Source organism: Vicia villosa, linkage group LG2 (genome assembly GCF_029867415.1).
Source record: "Vicia villosa cultivar HV-30 ecotype Madison, WI linkage group LG2, Vvil1.0, whole genome shotgun sequence".
Taxonomy (NCBI): Eukaryota; Viridiplantae; Streptophyta; class Magnoliopsida; order Fabales; family Fabaceae; genus Vicia; species Vicia villosa.
Window position 1 is genome coordinate 152341480 of NC_081181.1, and position 21673 is coordinate 152363152.

Below are 21673 nucleotides of genomic sequence, written 5' to 3' on the forward strand. Positions count from 1 at the left end.
TCAACCAAGGTACGCATTTTAACTTTGATGAATCTTGTGTTCAAGCTTTCAATGACCTAAAAGAACGGCTAGCCACCGCACCTGTGATTGTAGCACCCAATTGGAAAAACCATTTTGAACTCATGTGTGATGCTAGCGACTATGCCATAGGTGCGGTATTAGGCCAGAGGAAAGGAAAAAAATTTCATGTCATACACTATGCAAGCAAGGTGCTAAACGACGCTCAAGTCAATTATGCTACCACAGAAAAAGAGTTTTTAGCTATAGTGTATGCCCTTGAAAAATTTAGATCCTATCTCATTGGGTCAAGGTGGTGATTTACACAGACCATGCGGCCATTAAATATCTTCTCACCAAACCGGATTCGAAGCAAAGACTCATTCGTTGGGTCCTTCTTTTACAAGAGTTTGACCTAGAAATCCGGGACAAAAAAGGTTCAGAAAATGTGGTAGCAGATCATTTATCCCGTTTGGTCAATGTAAATGTCACCAACCAAGAAGCTGAAATAAATGAGACATTTCCGGATGAACAACTATTTGAAATACAAACAAGACCATGGTTCGCCGATTTGGCTAATCATAAAGCAACCGGTATGATACCGGAGGATTTTGACTGGAACAAGAAGAAAAAGTTGTTAGCCGATGCAAAATACTATGTGTGGAACGACCCATACTTGTTCAAGATAGGTAAGGATGGAATTCTAAGAAGATGTGTTACTGAAGAAGAAGCCCAACAAATCTTGTGGCATTGTCATAATTCACCGAGTGGTGGACATTTTAATGGATGGAGGACGGCAACAAAAGTCCTCCAATCCAGATTTTTCTGGCCAACTATTTTCAAAGACGCCCATCACCATGCAAAGAATTGTGACAAATGTCAAAGAGTTGGTGGGATAAGTAAACGAGATGAGATGCCACTTCAAACCATTATTGAAGTAGAAGTTTTTGATTGTTGGGGCATCGATTTTATGGGGCCATTTCTTCCCTCTTTTGCTAATGATTACATTCTAGTTGCAGTGGATTATGTCTCTAAGTGGGTAGAAGCCATCGCTACACCAAAAGCGGATGCCAAAACGGTGCTAAAATTTTTAAACCGTAATATATTCACACGTTTTGGCATGCCTAGAGTGATCATAAGCGATGGTGGATCTCACTTTGTTAACGAACAGGTGGCGAAAGTGCTGGACAAGTATCATATCAACCACAAGATAGCATCACCTTATAATCCCCAAACCAACGGGCAAGCAGAAATTTCAAATAGAGCAATCAAGAATATTCTCGAGAAGACTGTGTCAGAATCCCGTAAAGACTGGTCGGTAAGGATTGATGATGCCTTGTGGGCATATAGGACAACATACAAAGCACCGACTGGTGCATCGCCTTTTCAAATGGTTTATGGTAAGGCATGTCATTTACCGGTAGAGGTGGAGCACAAAGCACTATGGGCCTTACGTTTCTTCAATAGAGATGATAGTTTGGCGTATAAGAAGAGGAAGAATCAACTCCATGAGCTTGAGGAATTCAGGTACCTAGCATATGAGTCTAATAAAATGTATAAGGAAAATATGAAAAGGTAACATGATAAGAGAATCAAGAAAAAAGAGTTCAAGGTGGGCGACCTTGTGTTACTATTCAATTCTAGGCTCAGGCTCTTCCAGGAAAACTGAAGTCTAAATGGTCAGGACCGTTCATAATTAAGGAAGTTAAACTATACGGTGCCATTACTAACGAGGATAGTAAGACTAAAGAAAGTTGGACCGTTAATGGAGAACGGTTAAAGAACTACCTTGGGGGAGAGTTTGACAGAGAAGTGTGCACAATCTTACTTTTGAACACCTAGTTAAAGGAGTTCGACCGTCGAGCCATGCGACGTTAAACGAAGCGCTTGTTGGGAGGCAACCCAACAGAGTAAGTTCTTTTATTTTATTTTTTTTCTGTTAGTTTTATATGTATATCATCAAATCAGTGCAATGAGAGAAAGGAAGAGTATAAAATATTGAAGTGGGGAAGTGCAAGCAGAAAAGAGTCAAAAAAAATTTTTACACCGCGCCGTGAACCTTAAGTGGGCGCCGCGACGCCAAACAGAGACATTTGCGCGTCGCGGGAGTAACCTTGCGCGCCGCGGTAGTGTGAAAAAATTAGATTTTAATTTGAAACTGCTCACTTCCCCCTCATTCTGTTTTTTTGAAACTTCCAACTCCTCAAAGCAAAATATCTCGAATCTGCAGTATCACCCACTAATCTTGTTCATTCTCACTCATCATTACTCAATCTACAGCAAGGTATGTTCTTCGTTCTCTACTCTTGTGTTCTAACCATTTTTTTCTCGAAGGTATCCCTAAATCTTAGGTATTAGGAACCTAATAACATTTGTGCAAACCCTAGGGTAGATGACATTGATTTGTTGTTCAATTGCTTTTCCATGGTCTGATTAAGGGTGTTAGGGCTTCAGAGAAGAACCCATTGCAGGGAAACTCCTTCAGAAGCGCCGCAGCTGGAAAAAATTTGAGAAAATGTTGTTTGTTTTTCTGACCATATCTTTTGCTCTGTCATTTGTTGTGATAATTGCAGATGAATCCTGCCAAGAGAGTACGCACCAAGTCAACAAGTTCTGGTCCTAGAGGAACACGCGCTACGGCAAACCAATCTGATCGATTTCTAGGTCGGGCCCAAGCAGACAGGTTCAAGAATCTGGGTTCCCGAACCATTTTAACTGAGAAAGTGGTTGTTCCCTTAGGACAAGGAGGAGGTCCTTATGCTACTATGTGGGATTATCTTGAGAATAGGAACTGGCAACGTGTGTTTGAACCACACACCGTCATTGACTATGACATAGTAAAGGAATTCTATGCAAACGCTATCAAAACCACCGATGAATCAGTAGCCTACACATATCAATCCTATGTAAGAGGAAAAACTGTGGAATTTGATAGAGCTTCAATCAGTGACTTTTTAGGAGAACCCCTCCAATTGACGGAGAATGAGAGGTGTTTCTACAGGCAAAATGTAACTAACTGCGCAAATCTTGTGGAGCTGATGTTTGAAACAATTTGTATTCCAGGGAGAGGACCAGAACTTAGCCGGCAAGGAAATCCAACCCACTACAACAGGAAGGATCTGAGCATCCATGCAAGGGGTATTTTATCTGTGATCCTGTACAACATCAAGCCAAGGACACATGTTACCACGGTTCCGCTCGATGTGGCATTTTTTATAACCGCCATCATGACCGAGAATACTGTTGATGTTGCCTTCATTCTCTCGAATGAACTGCGCCGAGCAGCATTGAGTGACACACAACATGGCATCAATGCCAAATGTGTGCTACCCCTACCCGGTCTGATTATGGGATTATGCAAAGAGGCAGGGGTAGAAATTTCGGAACAGGGACACCATGTGATTAATACTTTTATTGATGATGTTTTTATTGACAGGTTTTGTGCAAAGCCATATTATAGGGATCAGTCAGCGGCCACTTCTCAAGCTAGACCTTCTATCTCTGCAGCACCACCTAATAGTAGTGCAGCCCCTTTTGATCCTCTAGTGGCTCATCACTACTATTCAGCCATGTTTGAGGCGAACAAGAGGTCCCAGATCTTCTTGCATGATGCGATGCAACAGCAGTACAGGAACCTTTCTGCTGCCCCTGAGGAGAGAACTTTCCCAACCCGGGAAAGCTATTTCACATATTGTGGTTGGCCGGAGACCAACCCTTTTCCTGTTGGGGGGATGCAGGTGCAGGTGATGCAGGTGCAGGTGGCGCTGGGAATAATAACCCAGAGCAAGAGGATGAAGACATTGATGCCGATATTGATTCGATGTTTGTGTGAGGTGATGTGAGAGAGGAGTGAAAATAGTTTATTTCTGATAACTGATGAGATGATAATATTGCTGCTGTTTTATTTGTTTTTATCTGACCTGTACTCTGGTGAACCTTAGGGTCACTATGACTTGTTTTTTCTTTAAAGTTTATGTTAAGCATTGCAATTAGTTTGTTTCTTTTCTATCCATTTCGATTTAGAGTGAGTAGTCCCACAACAGAGAGAATCTCAAGCAAAGCACCAACAACGGAGCAACATGCGTGAAAGTGGTAGTGAGTGAAGAAAATTTTTTGAAAAATTTTTAGTTCACTTTCTTTTTCAATAAAGTGACAAAGCAGGTATGAATTTTTGAACTCAAACTCCTAATGTGTGCATGAAATTTAGGTTGTTAGTAAATACTTAACAGAAGTTCTTTATGGTACACTATTTTATTGGATCGGTTTAGCCTTAACCATTGTGAGGAAAGCCTTCCATTGTTTACTATATGCAGGAGACCATCAATTGTTTTGACTTGTTTGTATCATGCTAAACCGGTTGTTGCATCGTTTGTGGAAATCTGTGAAAGTGATTTAGGCACTTGTTTGAATCTGAGAGTTCTTTTAGCCTATTCTAACGTAAAACTTATTTTCTTCTGTGAGAGTGTGATCTTTTTGCTAACCATTCTTTGAGCCTGAGGTCAAGATAAGCATCATAATATGCACCAAGGAAAATACCTGGTGAGTTTTGATCTCAATAAAAAGTTTTGTTTTGGACCATCAACCATAAAATTTGGTGATGTGTTTTCTCTTTGACCTTTTTAGAAAGTAGGGGAGCATTCATATAATCTAAATACAGGTTGATCTCCAAGTTGGGGAGAGTCACATTCAAAAGAAGAGTAAGTACATGTGGTAATCTGTGAAGAATAAAAGAAATTTGTAGCCTGAAAAAAAATTAATAATAAGAGTTTATGGAAAAAGAACAACATTTGAATCTAAACAGTTGTTGAAAAAAAAAAGGGAGAAAAAGAAACACAGAGCTACAAATGGAAAAAGATGAACGGGTAAGAAAGATAAAGTTATAGAGAAGAAGGAATGAGTTATGATTTGGATGCTTCCCTAGTTTAGGAACAACCCTAGATTATCTTCTTTCTTTGAATCTAAACCGCATTACAACCCTAGAAAGACCTTCTGATTCTCAGATTCCACAGGACTTGATGCTAACAATTTGGTGAACGTATGATATGGATTCTTGTTGATTCAATTGTTTGGATGAGTGTTGAAACCCTCCCTCTGTTGTTCATCATAATTTTTGATGAGAGTGATTAGTGCTGATTCAATTACAATTGTGTAGTGTTTTGAACTTCTGAAGGTAATTTGCTTTCAAAATTTGTTTCGTGTGTATATTCTGAGTTTGCGGGAAGAGGAGGAGTATTTTGACTTGGTTACTAAATTGAACCACTTGAGAAACCTTTTTGAAAAACCTGTTGCATGGATGTTGGTATGTTTTGTTGGAGGTAAGTAATTTTGTTTAGGGACAAACAAAGCTCTAAGTTGGGGAGAGTTTGTTAGGAGTGAATTAATGGTAAATTCATGTGTTAATATAAGTAATTTCTGGTCTAAATTAATGCAAATTGTGATAAATCCATAGGTTTTTAATGAGAATTGAACTGAAAAGGTTTAGTTCATGTGTAAATCAAATTGAATCACTTGTGGGTATTATTGATGCAGGTTTAGAGCTGAAATGGAACTTTAGGAAAACATGAAGAGGAAAGAAAGCTGGAAGTCTCAAAGGAAAAACAAAAAGATGAAGTTTGACAAGGGCGCGCCGCGGGAGCTCTAGCCGGCGCCGCGCCAAAGTCTCTGTTTTTGATCGCGCCGCGCACATCCGTTGCCGCGCCGCGGCCGCGGCGTTAAAAGCCCAAAACTTATAAATAAAAGCCCTAGCTTCCAAGTAAAAGACAGATCTTTTGTGAGCGAAATTAGGAGAGCATTCTGAGTTTGCAGTTAAGAACAACAATTGAAGGCCAAATCTTTACAAATCGAAGACATTCTGTTGATGAAGATGAATCCCTCTATTAATTCTTGTGTGTTCTCCATGCCTATGGAGAGCTAAATTCCTCTTGTTGAGTTTGAGGTAGTAATTAACCTATGAATATACAATACCATTGATTCTTTCCTATGAACAATTGTTTGAATTTATTATCAATAAGAAACTTTGCTTTTATATTAAATTATTGTGGAGTCTTTGATCGAAAGAAAAGATTCTAACTTTTGCCCTAAGTTACTATATTGATTCAATCTCAATTTGCAGAGATGGAATTGTGATTGAGTTTTCATAATTATCGTTCCTTATTACTATTATCGATATTGATATTTGGAGAGATCGAATCTCATACCGGTAAAAGACTATCTAATTTGATTTGCAGACATGGAATCATATTTGAGGATAAGTGAAGATAGTAATTCAAAAGATTGTTCAATTGTGAATTAATTGATAAATTGTATAGGAATAGGTTGACGAACCCTGAAGCTCAACATATTTCCTTAATCGTTAACAAACGTTCATTATTTACATTTAAATTATTGTTTAAATTTGATAGTATTATAATCATAAAACAAATCCAATTACTTTTTCTCACTCAAAATAAATAACTATAGAACGGCAGTGATATTAACCAATCCCTGTGGATACGATATATACCGAAAATATTTACCCACAAATACTTTCAACATCAGCGTATACGAAAACAACGAATTCGGTTCAGAACTTTTACCGAGCACTTGGTGGGCATAACGCAAAACGACAAATTTGACACCAATTCTCTATCAATTTGTCAACCACAACTTGCAAAAACAACAAATAACAACAAAATAACATGCTGAAGCGAGAATTGAACTGAAAAAGAAGCTAACCATGACAGATCTCCGGCGCGCGATGGTGAAGCGTGAGGCATCTATTTGAGGTATGGTGTGGTGGAGGATGGCCATGGAAGATCTTTGGTGCAGGATGGTGAAGCATAGCTGGACGGAGCCTGGGCAGCTGCCCTACCTGGCCGGGCGCTGGCTCCGCCATTGAAGAGAAATTTTTAGTCATGGTCAACTATAGGTGGTGGCAGATGGGTATTGCCTTCCCCTTTAAACCCGCCCTGCAAAACCCGCAATAAAGCAAAGAGAGGCAGAGAGGGCATGGTTGAGGGTGTGGACCTAAAACCTAGGTCCACCTAAAATGTGAGAGCGGGATGGGTCCACGTGCACAACAACTTTTAAGCCTAAAAATACAAAAAGTTACAAAATTGTTCGTGCTCGCAAAAAACAGGACGGGACGGGGCATGCACATTAAAGAGTGCAGACCTAAACAGTTGACCCGTCCCGCACTAAAGTGCAAATAAAACGTGTATGTGCAACAAAACGGACCCGTTTTATCACCCCTGGTCAACTATATGTTGCAATGTTTAGAGTCAAAATAAAAGAAGGACTAATGATTTTAATTCATGACAAACAAAAGTTTTGCTACAACAACCAATGTTGTATTTAAGGAATTTTTTCACAATATTTAATAGGTATTATATATCGCATTTGTTTTTATAAATTGCAATTACTACTTCAATTCTCATTTAAAATTATTTAGCACTAATTTTTGTTTGTATAATTAATATTCAAATCATATAATTGTCAAAATACATTTCACTTACTTTTATATTTTATTATAAAGTTTTATTACAACATTGCCGACGCACGGATATTTAACTAGTTTTCTTTTGGCATATTTAGTCTCAAAGTCCCTTAACTTAACTTAATTTAATGTTTTGCTTTGGTCCCTTAATTAAAAATAGTTGCATGATGGTCACCTAAGAATTGTCCCGTTACACAAAAAAGTCCTTGTCAATAAAAATTCAAAAAAACGTTAACTTTGGGTATGTGGCGTGACAGGTAGACATTAGTTAATAAGTTTAGTCAGCATATGTATTAAAAAATGATATTTGGTTTAAACTTTATTTTCGGAGGTTAAAAACTCTCGCAAAATGTTAATCATGAGTAAAAAATAACAACAATTCTTTTGCAATTATACTGGCCATATAACTCCAGGAAACACAACGAATTAAACCATATCATCAAAATGTAATAAAACTAATTCAACCGTTAATTTTACTAAACTTAAACAACTAGTTGGATTGTTAACTTGCAATCAAATCATGCACAATATATCTCAAGCAATACCATATCATCGTTATGATCTCATATGAAGAATGTGAATCAAGTCATATAAAATTCCTTTAGGTAAATATTCTTAGAATACGACTCTCCGAAACCATATTATCATAATGTGACACTCTTTGAAACAATGATTTGAATAACATATCACAATGACTCGAAAAAAGAGAAAACCAATACCTAAGCTTAGTTTCTTAGAAATATATACCAAACAGTATTCTATACTAAAAGAAAGTTAATATAATTGATAACAACATGTGTTCTTCTTCACTGAGGTTGTGTCAACTTATCCAAAACTGATAATATACACATAACACATTGAGTAATATAAACAGTCAAGTTGAAATAACAAGAGGAGTAAACTAACATCTTATTTGATGTGCGTGAAATGTATGTATTATGCAAAAAAATTCCTCGTTATAAAAGATATATAAGAGCATTAATCAACCGTGGTGAACGAAAATTTTGAAAAGGTACAGAGAAATCATGAAAGTTCTAAATGCTTACCAGTTCCATCCTTTGATGAAGACAAAGATTTATCAGTCCTTGCAACTCCTTTGTTGTTCAAACTTACCAACTTTTTTGTTCTTGGGGAAAATGAACCTAACTTGTTGTTAAACCAATGAGTGATTTGAATCCTTTTTTAGGACCTTATTTGTTGTGAATTCAATGCCAAGAACAAAGTATAAAACAAGGGATGGATAAAGGACAAGGAAGAAGAAGAACACATGAATTGGTTATAATTGCTATTCTTTTACTTTCTCTTAGAAAACAAGATTACAAGTTTACAAGAATAACAAATAACCTCTATCAAATAAACAAGGCCCATTACACAAGCCTACTTAATAAACAAACTACCTTAACAAATTAGGGTTTAAACACTAAAACCTAATTTAACATGCTAACAACCCTAGCATCTTCGACACAAGCATGTGAACAACCTTCGACTTCATGCTTAATCCTGTCGAACCAAGAAGTTACCCTTCGACCATACTAGAGTTCGATCTAATATCTCACATTGTTTTTGTTTGTAAGAACCAGAACTTGAGCCATCATTGGCTTTCTCGGTAGCATATTTCTCAGTATTTCTTTTAACTTGTCCTTTTTCAACTGTTTCACGGTAGGAAAATCACGGTGGAATGGATATACCACCACATCTGCAAAAATACCTCAATGACCTTGATTCAGATCTATATGAAAAGAGAAACATCGAATAAATAACAATTAATCATAGGAAGAACCTAAAATACGAAAAAGATAAAAAAAAGTCTAACCCCATTAAAGTGCATATCTCCATCATATTTTTGAAGATCTTGTATCGATTGAAAGAGAATGGAGAAAGAAAGAAGAAAATAAATGGTTGTGGTGGCGGAGGAAGGAGAAGAAAGAAAAAGTGGTGGCGGTTAATCTAAGATTTTTATCTGAGATGTTTTCAAATATGAAATAATTTAAATTAAAAATATTTTCAATAATAAAATTAAAAATAAATTAGGTAATAAATAAAAATAAGTTAAATAATAAAACTAATAAAATCAGAAAATAAAATTACGCTAACATTGTCATATAATCAAATTTAATGTTTCTTTTAAAAAATTAACAGAACGAACTATTTTATGTAACAGAATATTTTTTAAGAAATTACGATATAATATTTTTTTAATTAAGAAAACAAGGAGAAACCATAAATTAAATTAAGGCGAAACCATAAATTAAATTAAGAAAACAAAATAATATAATAATTTTTTCTTTAAAAGTCAAGTTTATAAAACCATATTAATACAAATTTTCAACAAATTTAGCGTTTTAGAAATGAAACGATATAGGAAGAAAGTAATTTCAATTAAAATCCTTCTCTAACCCTTCCCTAAGTACTCCTAAAATATATTTCTATTACATTGTCACCGTCTCTCAGTTTCTTTCTGGTTTTAATAAAAGCAATAGCTAAACCGAATTTGTTTAAGAAAGCAACAGCGTAAGAAAGTTCACGAGAGTGACGTCAACAAAGAAAGATGAAAGAAACCGAACTCACTGGACGAAATCCACGTGTCTCATCGGTTACTTTACTCCCTCCCTCTATAAATATTCTCCCCATTAACCCATTCACCCAATCACCAAATTCTCGCCAAAACAATTAAAACAAAAATCACTTTCAAAAACCGTATCACACAATTCATGGCTTCGCGCGTCGGCATCACTAATACCTCTTCTCCTACTTATTTAAACTCTTCACGTTTTCTATCTCCTTCCAAATTTTCCAATTCCTCTTTCCAACCCCAAAACGCTGCCTCCGCTTCCAATATGTTCAACAAATCGGTTCTTGTTACCGGTGGAGCCGGTTACATCGGTAGCCACACCGTTCTTCAACTTCTTCTCGGCGGTTTTAAAACCGTCGTTGTTGATAATCTTGATAATTCCTCTGAAGTTGCAATCCGTAGAGTCAAGGAACTCGCTGCTGAATTTGGGAATAATCTCAACTTTCACAAGGTGCTCTTTTCTTTTACCGTTTTTTGCTTAATTTTGATTAGTTGCAGTAATTTAGTGGATTTAGGTTTACGAATTTGTTCTTGCTGTTTTGAATTATGCAATTAGGACTTTTTATTTGATCTGTGTAGTTTTTGTGATTACTGTGAGTCCGAAAAGCTAATTATTGAAATAAGTGCTTTTATTTTCAAATTACGGTTTTTTCATTATGGTGTTTTGACCGACGGTTTTAATTATATTTTGGGCACTGCAGGTGGATCTCCGGGACAGGGCTGCACTGGAGAAAATTTTCGCTTCCACAAAGTAAGGGGTTAGGACACAACAAGTTTTGTTTTTTCTTTCTTTTTTTTTTTCTTTCTAATTTATGTGCAGTATAGGGCCATTTGTTATATATTTTAAATAAATTGATTTTAATTTATATTTTTAAAATGGTTTTTATTACAATTTCTTCAAAACTATTTTTTTATAAATTAAAAGATTATTAAAATAAGAGATTAAAGGTTGTGTATATCATCCGATAGGATTATTGTCATGTCAGTATTTTAAAAATTCTTGTTCGTTACAATTTCTTCAAAACTATTTTTTTATAAATTAAAAGATTATTAAAATAAGAGATTAAAGGTTGTGTATATCATCCGATAGGATTATTGTCATGTCAGTATTTTAAAAATTCTTGTTCGTGCATATCCTTTTTTTTTTCTCTTTAATAAAAAGTAATTTTAATTTTTATAATTATTATTAGAAATTTTAATATATATAAAAGTTTCATTTTTTAAAATAAGATAGAAATATGTTTTTTGAAATAAAATTAATTTTTCAATATTGATGTGTTTTTTTTGTAAAAATTTGTTAATATTTGTTAACAAAATGATGAAACACTTTTAAAAAGTATTTAAAATAAAAAAGATGTAACAAATAGGCCCACAGTATGACTGTTGTTTATGAAATGAAGGAAAAAGATTTGTTCCTTCCCTTTTGGTGCCTCATGTTCTCTTATACTTGTACTTGATCATTGATGTTATAACTATTTCTTATAGCCTTTTATTATTTAATTATAGGTTTGATGCAGTCATACATTTTGCTGGATTGAAAGCAGTAGGTGAAAGTGTGCAGAAACCGTTACTCTACTACAACAACAACTTGATTGGGACAATCACTCTGTTGGAAGTCATGGCTGCTCATGGATGCAAGAAGGTAAGTTCCTTCCTGTTTTTGGTCTTCCATGATAGACTTTAGGTGCATGGAGGGAACTGTTTTTATATGATGAGACTTCTATAGCAATGCTATGTATTTTGCTTGTTCTTATTGCCTGGGATATATACATGTAACCAATTGAGTTGCCTAAATGGTGGGGGAGATTGGGTATGCATTTTTTTTTTTCATTTGTTCTGCATTTTTGTCATCTCACTGATTTTTGCCTAAATGGTGGGGGAGATTGGGTATGCATTTTTTTTTCATTTGTTCTGCATTTTTGTTATCTCACTGATTTTGTATTTATTTGAATAATTTCAGCTTGTGTTCTCATCTTCAGCCACTGTATATGGTTGGCCAAAGGAGGTTCCATGTACTGAAGAGTTTCCTCTGTCAGCAGCGAATCCATATGGACGAACCAAGGTATGATTAGCATACTATTTAGAGAATTTGTTGGATGGTGAACTGGTTTTGACTTTAAATCTCTTGTTCAAAATATCATTTTGAAGTTGATGAATAATTTAAGGAGGATTCCTTCAAGTGATCTTGATATTAATTTTACTTTAATGTTTGTCTTGGAATATTGCAATGATATCTCATGAGATGCTTGTCATTCAGCTTACCATTGAAGAAATCTGTCGTGATGTCCACCGTGCTGAACCAGATTGGAAAATAATATTATTAAGATACTTCAACCCTGTGGGTGCACACCCTAGTGGTTATATTGGGGAGGATCCTCGTGGAACTCCAAACAACCTCATGCCATTTATTCAGCAAGTAGCGGTTGGGAGACGGCCTGCACTGACAGTGTTTGGAAATGATTATAATACAGTTGATGGAACTGGGGTATGTTATCAAACAAAACATTGGATTGTTCTGTTGGGTGCATGAATGTATTTCTGGTTCTGAAGATTTACCTTTGATTTCTTAACCATGTATCTTATTGGATTGTTCTTACCTTATTCACAGGTTCGGGATTACATTCATGTTGTTGATTTAGCAGATGGACACATTGCTGCATTGCTTAAACTTGAAGCTGATATAGGTATTTTTCCAAACTTATCATTATCTTATCTCTTAATACTTAACATGTGTTGAAATTTTGAGACAGTGGTAAAGTGATATATTTATTGTTCTGAAGCTTGATGTCTTTAATATCCATGGTGTGTGTACAGGTTGTGAGGTTTATAACTTGGGTACTGGAAAGGGAACATCAGTTTTGGAGATGGTTAGAGCTTTTGAACAGGCATCTGGAAAGGTATAATGTTTTAGCATCTTGAATAATTTTGAGCTTTGTAAATTGTATGCCTAATAATTCCCATGATCATTTATGTTTTCAGAAAATTCCACTTGTGAAAGCTGACCGTAGACCTGGTGATGCTGAAATTGTTTATGCATCTACAGAAAAAGCTGAACGAGAACTTAAGTGGAAGTAAGTTTTGTTTTCTAGTTTCTTGTCTGGACTGGCTTCATCTTGTTAATAATCATCGTTCTCTTTCTGAGTTTCCTTGACTGAACAAATGCACAAGTAAAATAGTACATTTCTGTCTCAAATGTACAACTGTTCTGTTGTGAAACTTTTCAAATTAGTGATAAATGTTTCATGAAATTTACAACTGTTCTATTGAATGTTTTCATCATCTATGATGTGGCAGGGCAAAATATGGAATTGATGAAATGTGCCGTGATCAGTGGAATTGGGCTAGCAAAAACCCTTATGGCTATGGATCTCCAGATTCCACGGATTAACCTCGATAGTTACTAAATATACTATACAAGTGTTCTTTTCTGAACTCTTACATACCAATCACCATAGGTCCTGTGAGTTTAGTTTTTATCTTGTAGAGTTATATAAAGGAGACAAGTACTTGTACTATTGTGATTTCTAGTTACAGGTAATTAGGTAGTGATTTACCACAATAATTAATAGGTTATATATCTAGGCTCCACCTTATAGGTTATGAAGGCTTTCTGTTTTGTAAATTTAAACAACATATTTTATTTATATACGACATGATTTATATTTTATTTATATCATGATTTATATTTTATTTATATACGATATGTTCACCTCATTATGGCATATTAAGCTTTTGATATTTAGCAGTGAATGAAAGTTCCATTAGCACTGTATGTAAATTTGACTTAATTCTCTGGTGTTCAATTCTGCTAGTCACCTCTTATCTATAAATTCATTTGTTGGATTATGTGTTGCCTTGTTCTTTTTAAATTATGTCTAAGTGTTGCATTATCTCTCTTTTGAAATAAAAAAATCACCAAAGAACCTCATTTTGGAGAAATCTGTCACATAGGAAGTGAGGGGTAGTGGAAGAATTCTTCAAATGAAGTCATCTTAATAGTGAAGTGATGAGAAATCGAGTCCATTGTTGAGGTTTTTCATTGACAAAACAACAAAAGTATGTTTCAAGACAATGATCGAAAACTTCTATCTAGCCATTTGGTTGGGGATGGTGAGAAAGAACTACTAAAAGCCGATGTAGTTCATAAAGTTATGAATACTTTTCAAAATTTGCTAATAAATGTTGTCTTTGTCACTATTATCTTTGTTGTACCATGAAGACCGTGAATTTCACCATTAAAAAAAATGAGAATTTAAAAAAAATAAAAATTAACTTGTTACTCCCAAAATTATAAGTTGCACCCTTCAAAGCTAAGCTTTTATCTTTATATTTTTTGCTTAAAGTTACTAATTTTCAAAAAATATACGTTTTTATCGGAAATTTGAGTGTGTATTGGAAATTTTGAAAAAATACCGAATTTTTTTCTGGAAATTTTTATCAAATTTTAGAAAAATTTTGAAAAAATTATCGGATTTTTCGAAATTTCAAGTATTTTTTGCAAAAGAAAAATCTATAATACCATAAATTTAAAATTTTCTACTGAAAATTTGAAATTTTCGATATGTCAAAAATTTTAAATTAATTAAAATTTCCGGTATGATGTACCGGAAATTTTCGATATTTAAAAAAAAAACTGTGATATCATAAATTTGAAATTTCTGATATGTATCTGAAATTGCAAATTCTTTGTATCTCAATATTTTTCAACAACGATAAAATTGAATTAAAAAAATATGGGAGGTGCTAGGTAAAAAAAAGAGTGACAAATTAATTTCTAAAAAAAAATCTAAGATATGCTCCATTAAAATGCAGAGGTAAAGCTAGAAAATGAACATACTTTATGAGGCGGTCAGTTGACTTATAAAAAATTAAGAAAATTTCTTTACCCACCTCCCTATGGGGGTCACCCCAGCGAAAAACCAATTTTACCCCGCTTCGGAAATGCATTTCTGAAATATATTTTTTTTCAAAATTTTTCCAGACTTCGGAAGTGCATTTCCGAAAAATCCCAAAAATTGGGATTTTGACTAATTCGGAGATGCATCTCCGAAACAACAAAAAAAATCTTAAAAAATCCCAAAAATTAATTTTAGGATATTAATTAATTCACATATCATAAATTTGATATAATTTATGAGTAATAAATAATAATAATTATATATTTTGATATAATTTATGAGTTATGAATAATAGTTATTATATATTTCTATCCTAATTCAAATTTTAAAATTTAAAATAATTTTAATTAAAAAAATTAAAATAATTTCACTTACAAAATAAGTTATAATTTTTTATTTATATATTTATAATAATTGTTAATCTTTATAAAAAAATAACATATTTTTATTTTAAAACAAAACTCACATTTTTATTTTCTTTAAAAAAATCATATTCAATTAATTAAAGTAAATAATAAAATTGTTTCAATTTTAAATAGAATAAAAAATAATGCTCAAAACGTGCATAAGTAATGAATAATAAGCACACAAATATGTAAAAATAAAAAATATATATAATATTTTTTAAAATGTTTAAAAATGATTACAAAATATTATCAATTTCATTGTTCACTTTATATAATATTTTTGGATTAATCATTAATCCTTGTTTGTTTTTATATTTATTGTTTATATAGTTTTTATATTTTAACGCACTATTTAAAAATATAACAATTTTTATAGTGTATATAAAGTATATATAATATAAGTTTATTTAAATAAAAATAACAAAATTTGATTGAAGGTCAGATTTTTTTTTTATTTCAATATAACGTTTATTATTTATTAATATTAAAAAACTGATTTGTATATATTATATTTCAAAATGAAACAACTTTATTTCAATATAATGTTTATATAAACTGATTTGTATATATTATATTTAAAAATGAAACAACTTTATTATTTATATTAAATGAATTCAATATGATTAAATTTAAATAAAATTAAAAATAAAATTCAAAAATATTTAGCATTATGATTTTTTTTATATGAAGTATAATTAGATAGATATACAAAAATGTGAAAAATCTATTTTATGTATGAGAATAGAGAATTATGATTTATTAGAGAGGAAATTATTTATTACTAAAAATAGGAGAAAATTATTTTAAGTAAGAATCTTGAGAAAATTATTTTAAGTAAGAATCTTGATTTATATAAGTTAATAAAATAATTTTTAACTTTAAAATTGTTTAGGAAATTTTGATTCACCTTAATTTTATTGATTTACCTTCATTTTATTGATTCACTTTCATTTTATACCTATTAATGGTATTGATTCACCTTTATTTTAATTTTTTAATAATTATTGAATTATTTCGGAAGTGTATATCCGAAACATTCCAAGACCAATTTGGTCTTGGAATATTTCGGATATGCATCTCCGAAAACACCTCTCTCTGATGTTTTCGGAAATGCATTTCCGAAAATTCAAAAAAGGGGTGTTTTCGAAAATGCATCTCCGAAAACACTTTTTTTTCGTGTTTTCGGAAGTGCATTTTCGAAAACACCTTTTTTTTCAATAAAAGTACGTTTTCGGAAATGTATTTCCTAAATAAGGGATATTTTGATAATTTCGCTAGAGGTGGGTAAGAAGGTTAGGAGGTGGGTAAAGAAATTTTCAAAATTAAACTAAACTATTTTGGTTAAAGCGAAGAATACCATGAAAAAAAGACTTACATTAAAAGATGTAGAAGTTAAAGACAAAGAATAAAACAAAGAAAACTATCAAAAGAGAAAGTGATAAAAAAATAAATCTTTGCAAATTCTAAAAACTCATAAGGGTTGAAAAAAACCTTAAAGAAATATCATCATTCATTCCGATACATTTCTAGTGCAGAAAGAAATGTCACTTAAAAGCAAAATTGTCAATCCAAAGTAAATTTAAAAGATAATAATCTTTTACCATATGTCTGTTACCATATATCTGTTAATAATTTTATGCAGGCCAATGATAAACAATAGGATGTTGATATCGTTAGAGACCTTTTTGATGCGTCGGATATGGAAAAAATTCGGTCAGTTCCTTTGCTTCAAGAAGTTACAAAAGATAAAATGATTTGGAAGGATGACCAGGATGGTATCTATAGTGTGAGAACGAGTTATAATATGTGGCATCACGCGGTAAGAGGTACTGAGGTGGTGGGAGGAGCAGAGAATTGGGGAAGTATTTGAAAGATCAGAGCACCTCCTAGAGTCAAGCACCTTCTTTGGCGAATTTGTAGAGATTGCCTTCCTACTCGAGAGAGACTCAGGAATCGCTTTGTGATGTGCCCGTCAGCCTGTCAGTTCTGTGATAGTATAACTGAGGATGAATGGCATCTTTTTCTGACTTGTATAGTTACTAATCAGTGTTGGAGGGCAACAGGTTTGTCTCATCTTATAGAGTCCCGATTACATTCCTTTCAAGATATTAAATCTCTTATCTTTGATATCTGTTCGAAGGAAAGCAGAGAAGTCTCAGGTAGATTTGCCGTTATGTTAGACGTTATTTGGAAAAATAGGAATGACTATCTCTGGCATAATGAGCAAGAAGAAGCGTCAGCTTTGGGTTTAAAAGCGACTTACGTATGGAATGAATGGTTTCAAGCCCAAGAGAGAATGACTAGTAATGCTCGTCCCAATCATGTTCTAGATTGGAGTCCACCTCCCGTGGATTGGCTTAAATGTAACGTTGATGCGGCTTTTAATAATAACAACAACACTACTAATAGGGGGTGGTGTGTGCGTAATCACTTTGGCAACTTTATCTATGCAGGTATAGTATGGGATCCAGAAACTCTTCCCGTCTTTGAAGCTAAAGCCTTGGCTCTTAAAGAGGCTATCCTTGGGGCTATATCCTCGAATTTGGAGTTCGTAATTTTTGAAAGTGATTCCCGAATTGTTACACAAGCTGTCCACTCAAATAAAAAGGGAGACTCTGAGTTTTGTCTTATTATTGAATCTATTTGTGGTTTATTACGGTCCTTTAAAAACTTTGAGGTAAAGTTTGTCAAACGTCAAGCGAATTCGGTTGCTCATTCTCTTGCAAGGGCGGCCAATTCTTGGGCTCGACGTAGTTTATTGAGTTCGACTCCTCTTTGTATTGAACATCTTTTGATTAATGAAAGTCGTTAAGTGTGTTTTATTCAAAAAAAAAGATAATAAGAGCAAAATATGTCTCATGAAAAATCACTAAGGCTTTGTTTGCGAGTTTGAAAAGGAGGGGAGAGGAAGGCTTCCGAAAATAAAATTTAAAAAATATATAGAAAAATATTGATATTTTTTGAAATAATGATTTTGTTTAAAATGATAAAAGAGTCATTATCATTACTAAATAGTTTGTTATACTATTTTATCTAAAAGATATTTAGAAAATTTATGTAAGCCCTCCAAAATCCTCCTTCAATACAATTTTTGAGTTCCCCATTTTATGGGGTTTTTGGTGTTATGAATAAAATCAAGCCCTCCAAAACCCTCTTACCCAAAATCTTTTTATTCTTTTCACCAAATTCTTCTTATTTTCTAAACACCCCCCTCTCTTCCCTTTAAAACTCGCAAACAAAGCCTAAGAAAATGAGATAAACTATTTTGAAATTGATTTACTTATAGTTAGCTTTTTTTTCATTGTTATGAATTAAATAAATTAAGAAACATTATTTCTATCTTTAAAAAAACAATTTTTTCTCTTAAAAATAGAAATATAATAAAAAATTGAATTTCTTGAAGAAAAATATTTTTTTCTTAATTAAAGACTCTCTTTCTATTTCTTTCAAAACTTCCAAAATAAATCTATCGAATATGTAGAATATAAAGTGTTAAAAAATGAAATTAAAGACTTGTATATCACTCTTGATAAATTTATCAAAAGAGAGAGATATCTTGAATATAATCTCAAGTAATCAAAGAGGGATATATAATAAAGATGGTTCGCCTATTGTAGTGATATGTGGTACATTTGTGAAAGGAAACAATGGGGCAACGTGAGGACTATCCCGTAGGCGCCCAGCTAAGGGTGTGTCGCCTAGACATGACTTCTTTACCCCACCAATGACTCGCCCCATGGAGAAAACATGGATAGTGACACGTATGTTGTCAACCACATGAGAAGCAGTCATGACCTAGATTCTTGAGAAGTAGGTAGTCCACAAACTTCATGGTTAAGGTGGAACAATTTCTATTTCTGAGGATCTCCTAAATTCATGCTCATAGACCTCTATAAATACCTCTAGCTTAGGGTTGAATAAGGGAGAATTCAGACACAATTTGATATGCATAGAGAAAATATCTCTAAAATAAAGCTTCTCATCCACTCTAGAGGCCATAATGGGTTGGCCACACGTCGGCCCCAGACAAGATTTTCACCTTTGGGGGACCAACCTTTGGTAGAGAATAGTCTCAGAGACGTCTAATAAACTTCAAGGGAAGACCTCGTAAGTTTATTCGAAGTGGGATCACTATACTTATGATCAAACATGTATACCTCAAACAGATAAAACTAATATCGCATCTACTTCATTTCAACTATACTTTGCACCATATGATCTATGTTAGGAAAAAGAGGGTAATAATCCCTAAAAGAGATTATCTTCCCATCATTGAGCATCTGGTCCGGCCGAATTGGCTCCCTCGAAACACACAGAGAATGGTGAAAATGATTCACTTGATGCAAGGCGTTCTCAAAGGACTTTAAATAGCAGTAAGGCTAGCAGCAGACCACTCAGTTAAAGATTGATTCAAGGAGGCGTTCTCAAGACGCAGGGCTTCTAGATCTCCTTGAACCACAGTGTCTCCTCATCATGGAATTTACAAATAATTATTTTCAAATTAAACACATCAATAATTACCCTAATAGAAAAAAAGGGGTAAAGTACATTTAAAAAACTCACAAAAAATGACCTTCCTCTCTTCCTTGGTACGGGCATCCATCAATAGGCGGGTTTCGATAAGTCATTTCAAGCGCCTTTGTGAAGCTTCATCCTGAGGAGTAACTCACCTAGCGTAACCTAACTACTTGACGAAACCCACCAGCCTTTTCTTCAGATACATGTCACATCTTAAGATAGGTCATCCTCTTTGTAGACAAATAATCCACTCCCCGTCATAAAATGACCATCTTTCTAGTACTTGGGAAACAAGTTAGTACATCTACCTCCCACTCTGTTTCCTACGATGTATATTGTTGCATGAGCATTTGGGTGGAAGGAAATAATCAGGAAAAATCGATTTTTGAAATGCATCAAGCTCTCCGAAAAAGCTCTGAAACTACATACATTTTGCTCTAGATTAATCAAACCATGTCCTTATGCCTAATTAACAGAACCACATTGAACTTTGAAGAGATAGAAGAAAAGGAATAAGGAGTGCTCCCCCTTTAAATATTTGCACAAGTATTGGAAAAATTTCACATACGCCTGACTCGCTGAGTGCAACTGCAGTGGAGTAGCCATCAAATGATTTAGAACTTCTATCTGAAAGCTATTAAAGAGTGGTTGAAAGCCCATGATCAAGAAAATACATGCATACAAAGGGATGACATAGTCATCATACTCATTATAGATTCTCTCATTTTCACCAGGGGTCAAGATACCTCAATCGGAAGACGACCCAACATTTAGAATACTCCATAAAGACTACCCTCTTGAGTGAATATATATACAATTGAAGAAGAAACATGGTCAACCCAAGAAACACACATATCTTCTTTTGACTCATGAAAAACACTACCTTATTCTAGTACAGAAAGGGGATATATGGCAGGAAACGCAGATGACAATGAAGTCGAACGAATGTCTCAAAGAAATGTGAGAGCGACTCTTCAAGAATAATATGATGACTTACTAAAGAAAATAAAACTATCAATGCTTCAAATAAATTATGTGAAACACTCAAGTGTTTCAGTTCTCGAAGGTCATTATGAAGGTACCTCCAAAAAGACATTTGAAGCATGAGGCACTTTAAAGGCATGAATTCCCAAGAAACAGTAACGTCTTCTCTTGGTTTTCCATTTTAGCTAAAAAAGAGTGATCGGAAAACGAGGTCGATATGAAAACCCTTGCACTTTTGTACAGAGACAAGGGCCTAGGGTCAACTGCTCTGGGCCAATCAGAATGGTCATTGGCCAACCACCCGAAGATCGCCTTGATTCTTACAGATTGATCTCAGCACATGGGAGCTATCATGTGGAAGAGTACAAGTGATCCAGGACAAAGATGCAGCCAACGACTTTGTCACGGTGTTAAAAATACTCAAGCGCATCGTACGCTCAGAATATAACATAGTCCCCATTGATCTTTGTTTGTTCCTAAACAATAGGAAAATTTCGAATAAAACCCACAGGGAAGGAGGAATGATCATCGCAACCATATTGGGTTGGCGAGTCAGTTACACAAAGGGAAGATATTAGCACCCCTCACGTCTGTTGTACTCAATGGGACCCATTTAGTTAGTGTTTGTGAAAGAGTCTTATCTTGGATTATTTAATATCTTCTACTTAGTGAGCGAGGAAAAAAATAAAAGGAGGGTTTTTGTTTTTTAGTTTATTGGACTCGCCAAGACATTGCATCTTGTGCCTACGTATTCCCTCATGCAATGGGAAAGTCAAATCTTTGTAGTTCTTCTAAAAAATACCAGTTTGTTTGGTTGATTTTA

General features: G+C 34.0%; 1 protein-coding gene across 1 annotated transcript; it reads left to right on the top strand.

The window, feature by feature from the left end:
- The first annotated feature begins 10103 nt into the window (after positions 1–10103).
- LOC131652495 (UDP-glucose 4-epimerase GEPI48-like) lies at positions 10104–13714 on the top strand. Its single transcript, XM_058922353.1, has 9 exons — positions 10104–10494; positions 10745–10794; positions 11550–11685; positions 12004–12105; positions 12301–12528; positions 12652–12727; positions 12858–12940; positions 13023–13114; positions 13338–13714. The coding sequence occupies exons 1-9, from the start codon at positions 10183–10185 to the stop codon at positions 13429–13431; spliced, it is 1173 nt and encodes a 390-aa protein (XP_058778336.1). The 5' UTR covers positions 10104–10182; the 3' UTR covers positions 13432–13714.
- Positions 13715–21673: the final 7959 nt, after the last annotated feature.

Excerpts from the sequence above, each read along its gene's own strand:
- LOC131652495 (XM_058922353.1), top strand. The coding sequence starts at position 10,183 with ATGGCTTCGCGCGTCGGCATCACTAATACCTCTTCTCCTACTTATTTA. Across the intron at positions 10,495-10,744 it reads ATAATCTCAACTTTCACAAG|GTGGATCTCCGGGACAGGGC; the intron begins GTGCTCTTTTCT and ends TGGGCACTGCAG. Across the intron at positions 12,529-12,651 it reads ATACAGTTGATGGAACTGGG|GTTCGGGATTACATTCATGT; the intron begins GTATGTTATCAA and ends CCTTATTCACAG.